General features: G+C 36.3%; 1 protein-coding gene across 1 annotated transcript; it reads left to right on the forward strand.

The window, feature by feature from the left end:
• Positions 1 to 442: 442 nt before the first annotated feature.
• On the forward strand, positions 443 to 9,533 carry LOC131798881 (forkhead box protein J3-like). The gene is made up of 5 exons (XM_059116548.2): positions 443 to 821; positions 954 to 1,028; positions 1,147 to 1,233; positions 5,086 to 5,419; positions 6,294 to 9,533. Exons 1-5 carry the CDS (start codon positions 474 to 476, stop codon positions 6,965 to 6,967), a joined length of 1,518 nt encoding a protein of 505 aa, XP_058972531.2. The 5' UTR covers positions 443 to 473; the 3' UTR covers positions 6,968 to 9,533.
• The last annotated feature ends 836 nt before the right edge of the window (positions 9,534 to 10,369 follow it).

Raw genomic sequence — 10,369 nt, forward strand, 5'->3', positions numbered from 1 at the left:
AAAGAAATAAATTCTTGCATGAGAGATCAGGAAAGGCATATTGGAAGAGTACTTTATTTAAACTTCTTGTAAAGGGTTAAAGAAAAAAAAATCCTGCTAAAGAAAATTGCATTTAATATATCTCTGCAATATACCTTTTTCTTGAGGGCGTTAACAGCTTGCAAAACAACGTCGGTTAAGAATTCTATGTATCAACATGTCTGTGATATGGCGCGTATGATATACTGGCACAAGTAATCATTGCTGCTCTAGAATTTTGGGAAAAGGCATTTGTGCTTTGACCAACCCTTAAAATTTATATAAATGAAGGCATACGTAATAGACGAGATATGTTTCACGCCACTAAGGGTCATCTTTTGACGTCACTGATGACGTTTCTTCGAGCTCCACACATAGTAGGAGACATGCGTGGTGGGTTTTTTTGCTCCACCACCCCCTGCAACGTTACGGTTGGCAAGAACGCCATTGCAATCATGGCGGACCTCAACAGTAGCCTGACAGCCATGGACTGGCTACCAAAGCTTAGTGTTGGCACTGCTTTGAACACTGCCAACAAGATGTCGAACAACAATAACGATCCAAATCGGGACAAGAGTCCATTTCGCAAACCGCCGAGCTCACCGCTCGATCCGAACGCGACTTTAGACGATGAGGAGGCACAACAACACAAAACGCGCGAAAGCAAACCACCATATTCTTACGCAAACTTGATCACTTTTGCAATAAATAGCTCACCGAAGAAGAAGATGACGCTGAGTGAGATATATCAATGGATCTGCGATAAGTTCCCGTATTACAAAGAAGCTGGAAACGGATGGAAGGTATATGGTATTGTAAGACATTGTCGCCGAAAATTGGATAACCACTGAATATTAAACTTTCTAGGCGATTATTTCAGTCATTACCCGTTATTGAATTCGGTAGTAAATACAGATTGTTTTTATTACCTGCAGAATTCGATCCGACACAATCTGTCACTCAATAAGTGCTTTATGAAAGTGCCCAGAAGCAAAGACGACCCTGGCAAGGTACATCATATGCATGCGTATTGATTGTAGTCAGACCTCTGTTGTGAATTGATACTAGAGTTGATCGCAATATCTTTGTTAGTTTTACGTGTTAAAATAATTTTTTGCGATAATTTAGGGTTCATATTGGGCGATAGACCAGAATCCACAAGATGACAGTGCACATTCCCGGCAAAACAGGAAAAGACGGCCAAGCGATTCTAGGGTAAGATCACACCACTTCGCAATACGAAACATGGCGCTAACGTAGTTGCAAGCACAGATTTTGTAAACATAGTGTTTTTTTAAAGCTTATGTAGGGGGTTTGTAAAACATCGAATTTTTATAGTTTTTATGCTTTATGGCACGATCGAAACGCTGGTTTCATTTTCATGCATGTTTACGTTTACTCATGTCCCAATCGGTACATTTTTTCCTCTCATATTATTGTAAGCAGTTTGGAGCATGATATAACGTGATTCACGGAAAGTCTCAAAACATCCTGTCGATAATTTCCTTGCCTGTAATGTTAAACCGGTGACTCATTTCAACGCCTTGACAAGTGTAATGGACGAATGTAATCTTTACAGCTCGATTTATCATCGACGATCGAATTTTCACGTTGTTGATTTCATTTGTCCCAAGAACATGTGTGATAGAGACCGAGTAGATGATAAGGTCACGAATTCTTTTACGTTAAAAATAGATCAATAAAGCATTTGAAGTAAAATCATGCCTTGATCTTAAGGAAAGAAAAATCTTTACTAGGACAAGCGCCCGGAGAAAATTCGGGTTTTCATTTGTATTTTATTAGCAATCTTATGATAATCCCTTGAGTAATTTGCATTATCCTACTGACTCCTTTTAGAGTCAAAATGTGAAGGGGTCGAATCGATTGCGTGCGTCGAAACAATTCCGTTTAAAGCAAAGAGGTTAACTCACACATGACTCCGCCTTCTTTGTCTTTTATTTCCTAGGCTAAAAGGTTAACTTTCATTGTTTTCATCGAAGCAATAGATGAAGCTTTCGAACTAGTTAGGCGATCATTGAAAAGTCTTATCATTAGTAATTTATGAAGCTATTTTCATGCAGAAAAAAATCGATTTTGAAGATGATGCAAATGTTCTGATATTGTCACAAATTGAGTTTATTTCATTGATGGCATTTGGAGTTGTTCCTTATAATTTCTTCTGTCTCTGTGTAATACACATGAATTAATATTCATGTGAGGTTTTGCCAGCTAAGTGAATTTGAGGTTTATGAGATTATTTGTGTTGCTAATTACAAATTGCTGATGCCACGTGTAAGACATTTTCTAGAAAGGAAACTAGTATTGCATCTGTGGTTCTCAAATCTGATTGTCAATGCCAGTTGTTTGTTAGGTTTTTATATTTTTAAATTTTATCTTGCAAATTAATTTAATAACCTGTGCTTCAAAATAGAAAATTTGCTTGTTTATCCTTTCCTTCACAGAGACAGCACTCTAAGTTAAGTAAATGAAAAGAAGGGCACCTTTGAAAATTTCTGAGAAATTTCTATAAAGCCTAAGCTATATTGAAAGATTATAGACTAAAAGGAAAACAAAAAATTCAGGTTGGAATGTGTTGGCATCAGTGGTGTTAGAGTCTTAAAAATGCCGTGGTTTTAATCACATAACATAAAGGGGGGCTAGTTTCTAAAGAAATTGTGGTGCTGCATTGGTGGGGTATTACAAGATAATTTAATTATCAAATGAGTTGACAACATAAGTTGACTACCATAAAGAGTTTCTAAAGCTGACATAATCAGTGTCAACCCTTTATTGAGATGAAAGTGAAAAACTTGGATCATATAACAGGAAAATTACTATACCTTCACTTAGGCCACAATAGTTGACTGAAAATGTAAGATTGTTGAATTGACAGGGTGTTGGGAAAGGGAGATTCCAATAGTGTGCTCAATTGGTAATAAAGTGAAAAACTTAACATACTGGTAGCTAAATATTTGAAATGAAGATGTAGGAAAAAAATCAAAGCAGTATTTTCAAGGAAAGTAATAGTCATTAGAATGTGTGGGATCTTAATCCTTTCTACCCTTTCATCAATATGCACATTCTTGATACTTAAAAAAACTTTTGACACTGTCGATCATAATATTCTCTTCCAAAAGCTGGATAATTATGAATTCCATGGTGTAATAAATAGGTGGTTTTCCATCTTACTTGCAAGGCATAACCCAGAAAACTCGAATTGATTCGCTTATATCCACAAAAACCAACACTACATGTGGTGTACCATAAGGGTCAGTCCTTGACCCACTACTGTTTCTAATCTATTTCAATGATATATACAAATCCTCTGACGAACTTGATTTTTTTCTGTTTGCTAACAACACAAACATTATGCTGACAAAAACTTAAAATCATTAGAGGAAGTTGTGAGCCAGGAACTCTGCAAACTGTGTGATTGGTTGATGGCAAATAAGTTAACCTTGAATAAAGAGAAAACAAATTTCATCATATTTTGTCCTGCTTAAAGAAAACTTACTTACCATCCCAGAATAATGATATTTGATAATAAACTCAAGAAGAGGGTAGCTTTGGATTGCAAGGAGTTTGTGAGATATATAGGAACTCTAATTGACAATCATCTGTCTTGGAAACAACATATTAACCATGTAGCAATCAAAATTAGTCAAACTATTGGACTGATCTCTAAATTATGATCTTTTGTACCAAGACACACCCTTACTACACCGTATCTAACTTAAAGCATGATAGCTTGAGGCCAAGCATGTAAATTGTACCTTGACAATCTTTGTAAGCTCCAAAAAGATGCTCTCTGTTTTCTTTTCTTTCTGATGGCAACTACCATACAATTCCTCTATTTACCAATGCCGCAATTTTACCATAACAATTCTCCTACTATGAATTTACAGCAAATTTGATGTTTGACATCAGACATAAAAATGTACCTTACAGCATTCAAGAACTCTTCCAAGATATTTCTTAGATCCATTCGTTTAATACCCAATCTTCTGCTTCTAACAACTTTTGTAAACAAAGTTCTAGACTATCAAGTCAACAACATTCTTTTTCCAGAATTGGAACAAAAGTTTGAAATGAGATGCTTGTAAAATTAAGAAATCTTTCAAAAAATGAGTCCAGAAAGGCAATTAAAAGAAAACTCTTTGACATTCTATCTTTAGAAGACTATTGTATTGTCACTCAACAAATCATTCAAAGGTCAAGCTTTTCTGAAATGTTTTAACTAATTCTAGGGGTTTTTTAGCTGCTAACATCTTCTATCCTTAGTTAGTCCAATATGATATTTTAAATTCACTTATTCTGTCACAATAAATCTGTCCTATTAACAAAATTATTAGATTATAGGTAAATTGTTAATGCTTATGTTAACATGCTGTATCATTAGTTAGTCCTCTGTGATATTGTAAATTTAATTATTTTGTCACCATAAATTTGTTCTATTGACAAAATTATTCAGAGACCATAAATAATCTGTGAATGGGTATGTGATAGTTTTTACATCTAACATTTGATCCACCTAGAATAACACTCAAGCTAACTTTAGGCACATGAAAAATTGTAAATACAAATCCAAGTGATAGAATTTATGTATGTATTATGTCAGTACTGTTCTGTACACATTTCCTAAGGTGCTGACAAAGAAAAAAATTTGCTTACCAACAAAAAGCTTCCATAGTTGATGACAAATTCCCTTATTTGCATGATGTTTGATTCTGGGGTGATATTCCAAGGAGAAATTAGGGTTAAAGGACACATGACTCCTTCCCTCCCTATTAAAATAACTTAGAGAGAAAGAGCAACCTGGCACCACCCCCTGGTCTTAGTAAGATGCTACTGACTAGAAAATCCAACTTTTTTTTTTTTCATTTTAAGACATGTAAATGGAAAGATAACTCATTCAAAAGTTATTGAAAATGAGACACTGTCTCAAAGCTTGCAACATCATATTTTTTGATATTATATTCATTGCTTTTATACCCATAGCTCTGTTAATTTTAGCATTAAGTAACTTGGCTTTTACTTTATTGAAAATTCTTTTTTTATTCCTTGTAGTTATCTCCATATGGGCCTGAAGATGGTCGTGTCTCACCAATTAGCCCTCAGTCCTCGCCATGTGGATCACCATCATCTCCAACATTAGCCTCACTGCATGCTAGTGCAGGATACTATGGTTCATCTCCTACTAACCAGGGTTTCCTGGGAATGTCAGCTGGGATATCCCCTGGGTCATCGCCTAACACTAATGTAGGTGGATTTGGCGCCTCACAGAGCTATGGAGAACCTCCAAGGAAGATTTTCCCAGAGGTTGCCTTCGAAGATCTCAGTGCATCATTTAAAAATCTTTACAAATCTGTTTTCGATGCATCACATGGAGGGGACAGTTATGGTGAGTAGTGAGTCATATGGTAATGAAGTGTGATGTGGAAATTAGTTCAAAATAAGGTATCCATCACATTCTTTTCAATCAAAATTTACGCCAAATTTTTTAGAAAAAAAATACCAGTATTTCTTCTTACAGATTGTCATTTGTTGTTATGGATATTAACCCCTCAACTTCCAAGAGAGACCAAGACAAAATTTCTCCTTACAATATCAATGCAATATCAACAGACAAGTGACGAGAATAAAGAAAAATATCAGCTAGGTGTTATTGGTTGATCCAATACCAAATTCTCAGAACTAGCATCAGAAGGATTGTATAGCAGACTGCAAGGAGAATTACTTATGAGATCTTGAGGGTTAGATGACTACAGAGAAAAAATGGGACCTGAGTGTCACAGTATAGAATTGACTGGGTGTTTATTTGCCATCAGAGGTTGAAGAATTTTCCACCTGCTACAAAAAAATCTTGTTGTTAACTTTCACTGGCCTAACCTATAGTTTAGTCAGAAAAGGATAACATTCTCTTGTCGCTTTTACATCAGTATGCAAGTTCTCCATACTCCTTCCTATACATTTCCCATGCTGTTTACCAAGAGAATTTCTCTGATGATCAAGAGCTTCTTGAGTTTGTGATCATTTTTTATTCTCTTGTTCTTAATGTTTGATTCAGGGGTGATTCTTTGTGGAGAAATCAGATGCTTATCATGCTCATCACTCATGGGGGTTTAAGGGTTAACAATGTTTTCCTGTTACAATATATATTATCGTATTTAAACCCTGACTGTCTTGATGATGTTGATGACGGTTAATTTTTTAAAATGAAGAGTTAGATAGATGAATGGTCAGATAAGTGAATGAACAATTTTCTTAATTTGTAGGTGGTGGAAGCATGGGTGCCAGTATCTTTGCAGGCAGCCAGAACCTAGCTGCGTCTGCACAACTGTCACAGCAGCAACAACTTCAACAACAACAGCAGCGTCAACAACAACAACAACAACAGCAACAACACCACCAGCAGCAACAACAAAATAATCTACTGCAAAATATGGAACTACTCTTGGAAAGCCTTAACACTAGAAGTTTTCAAAACTTTGACCTTGGTACATGGCAAGTCTTGATGGAAAGTATGAAATCTGCTGATCTGCAAAATATGGGAGTGGATCAGAATCAGTGGCAGGATTTTGCCTTTTCATTTAGTCAATATCTTCACCAGCAAGGCTTTATCCCTGATTCTAACTCCATGAGGGGAATAAGCCCATCCTCATCCAACAGTAGCAATATGATGGGCAGTCCACAAGGAATGCTTCAAGTAAGCAATCCCCAGTTTACATCTGGAGGCTCCCCTTTACAAGGTTCTCAGCATAGTTACAGCAGTTCGGCAAGTTTTAGTGGCAGTTCACAGCACTCCATCCCAGGCATCAAAGTGACGTCAATTAATAATCAACCCACAGTGGGTCAGACTGGTAATCAGCATACAATGATTGGGACAAGAGCACCAGCGCTAATGGATGACGATGAGGATGAGGAATTTGACTGGGATTCATTGCTATGAGTCTGTATACAGGTAGCAGGGTAGCAACTGTGATATTTGTAATTATTATTGGGAGGGAAGGACAGAAGATGAAGCAAAGTTCAGGAATGGAAAGCATTCATTGACATAACATGTTTTTTAGAGTATGTACACTAGTAGTTTAAAGTAAAAATTATTTAAATATGAAAGGTGAAATGGCTTTTAAACATACCTTAGAGATGTAGGGGTGGGGGGGGGAGGTAAACTTCACCATCTAGACAAACCCAACCCCCCCCTTGAGAAGTGTGGTTTCCTTTTTATCCAGGACTCCTACAAAATTATTTATTTTGACTTGGATGAAAAGGAACATTACCATTCTCATTGAGGAAGTGCTCAAATTTATTATAGTGTGAGTATTCTCTGTGATTGTATTGGACCAATTAGTAATATGCAAGTATTTGAATTATACTCAAAGTTTGTTCCTGTAAATCCAACAAAAAAATCCTATTCCCTCTCAAAGTTTTGGATGCAAGGTCCAGGGGCCTGTAGCAAACTTCTTCAATGTCTACGATGATGATAATAACTTTATGGACGAGCCCTCTCCCACTTACAACTTCTAGGTTTACAATTATGAAAAAAGTATCGAGTATCACCAAGAAACTGTGGTGAATGATAATGATGAATCATGACCAGCTAATGTTGTGACGTTTTCTCTAAGAGAAGAATTTACCTTCAATTTGAAGGTATGCTGTTTGACATGCATCAAACTTCTTTTGATGACTGTGTCACAATAGTAAGAATGAATGACTGGTTATAGCAGTTTTTTTTATTTTTAGCCGTGACAAGAAATGGGTTTTACATGTACCTGCTTGTAGTATCATCCTCAAGACACCTCATAGAAGTAAAGGTGTTATTCTATTTACCGACAATCTCTTGGCCCACTCAACTGCTTGTTGATTTTTATTTTGTTGCAGACTGGGTGCATTGTTCAATGAGGGCTCTGAAAAAATATTTTTAGGGGTTGCTGTCCCAAAATTATCCTTAATTGAGCCATATACATATGCCAGGGACCCATGCTGGGTATTTTAAGGTGCATTTTTTGAGATTTGCTCTTGTGTTCTTACCACATAGTTTTAGTTGCAAGTCAATGTGAACAGTATCCTCCAAATAGAATCTTTAAATTGTGAATATTAAAACAGAAGATGTCTTTTGCTAGTTTTTAATTCAGTTTTGGTAGGACTTAACCTTTGTAACAAGACTGCCATGCTCAGGTAACTTTGGCAGTGAAAAACCAATCATGTTGCACCCAAATAACTTAGAAAGTTAGAAAGGGCATTGACTGTTTCAAGTGTCAGAAGGTAAAAATACTTCATTTCAGGTCTGTAGTGTGATTGGTTCCACATTGTCATTAGGTGTATGTGGTGATCTCATGTACATTTAACAATAGTATTGAAGGTGCAGTTGGAATTTAGTCTCCATGGTGACTTCAGATCAAAAGCCAGATTTGTATATGCAATTGCATACAGTGCGGAACACACTAGGTGACAAGTCCCTGAGATGGGTATCTCTGTTAAATGGTTTTGTGCATACTTCTTCCAAATCATGCAACTATGACTCCTATTATTACAATGATTATCAGAAGAATTCCTGTTAGAATTTGTGCAATGCATAGCAGCTACAAAGCCCCGTCACAGACCAAAATCTCTAAGTCACTGCAATGTCCCCGCAATGTGTTACAGCAGCTTCCTGCTCACCTTTGGTAACTAATTATAGATAGCTGACCCTCACAATCATACCCTTATCACACACAATGAAACCAAGCATGTTTATCATGTGCAATAGTTTAGAATTTGAGAATTAACACTCTTTGTAGATAGATTGCCAAATATTCATGGCAAAGTCAGTAATGGGGGTATGCAATTAAAAAGCTGCCCCCAAGAGTCATGGAAACCATTTTTAGGGTCTAGCCATGTGTAAGAACAACTTTCCTTGTGATATTGTTTCTCCCAGCCAGAGGAATGTAAAGCATAATGCTTAGTGTGTTCCAGCTTTGATGTATAATTAAAAAAGGGGAAAATTTCACTGGAGAGTTAGCGGTCACCCAGAGCCTTCTTTCAAGCACTTTGTCAAAGGACCTGTGTCCTCAATGGCAGTGGAAAATTACAATCACCAGACTTGTTAACTGCACAGGAAACTGTTAGAAACCCTGAAATGATCACAATATTTAGATGACAATTTCTTTTCCTACCAATTACTTTTTTTTTTTTTAAGGTGGTTGCCATCTAGGATAAAGGTCCATTTTAAATACAGGTTAAATTAACAGTTTCCCCCTCTCTTTCCTATCTGAGGGGCTATGATGAAACAATACAAAAGTATTAATAATATATTACAGCATGTGTTGTAACTAGGACTTACCTGATAAGTTTAATATTGAAAATTGATCAACCTGTAGTCCATAAAGAGGTAGACTAGTGTTTTGTGATGTTTATATTATTTTGTACATACATGCACATTTTTTCATATTTTTATCCATATTTCTTACCTTTGCATAAATATGGCTTAGGTTTCCATCATAATGTGGTGAGGTGTAAAATTATTAAACACACAAGGAACAAAATTAGACTGTGTGGTTCAATTGGTCAACTCAGTTGGAAAAGTATAATGAGCCCTTTCACTCCCAAGATCTCATTGGTAATTCTCCTTACTGTCTGCAATACAATTCCTATGATGTTGGTTTGGAGAATTTGGTATTTGATCAACTAACAATCCCTAAATGACATTTTACTTTATTCTCACCACTTGTCCGCTCTATGCTGTATTGATACTATATAGAGAAATTCTGTCTTGGTCACTCATGGGAGTGGGATGGGTGGCTGAGAGTAAAGCCTTGTTTACACTTGCTATTTAATAGCCTAAGGCCATCGTCATCAAATAAAAATCAGTGTTCAGTTGTTCAGATAATGCCATCCAACAGATAAATTGACATTCATGGGATATTTTTAACAAAATGCCTTGGGCTATCCTCTGACTTGTGATTTGTCTGTGAGATGGTGTTATCCACTATTTTATCAATAAAGGGCAAAATTACTGAGCGCTGATTGGTTGAGAGAGAGGGCATTTTTAGTAATCAAGAGAGGGCATGATTACCTGTTAATGATTGGCTAATCCGTTGCATTGCTAATCCTTGCTTCCCAGATAAAAATAGACTGCGCACGTGATTTTCCTTCGTATAAATTTTGCCCTTTATTGATAAACAAGTAATCCCATGAGACCTCGTACTATTAAGGATTAATTGCACTTGAGTTTTCAAAATTTTGGAAAATTTTGAAAACTCTAGTGCAATTAATCCTTAATAGTACTTGGCCTCATGTGATTACCTATACTAACCAAGCAGGGCCAGTTTTTCAGTATGCATGATTAATGTCTTGTATGTTGCACAATTGG

This window comes from Pocillopora verrucosa, chromosome 9 (assembly GCF_036669915.1).
Source record: "Pocillopora verrucosa isolate sample1 chromosome 9, ASM3666991v2, whole genome shotgun sequence".
In the NCBI taxonomy this organism is placed as follows: domain Eukaryota; kingdom Metazoa; phylum Cnidaria; class Anthozoa; order Scleractinia; family Pocilloporidae; genus Pocillopora; species Pocillopora verrucosa.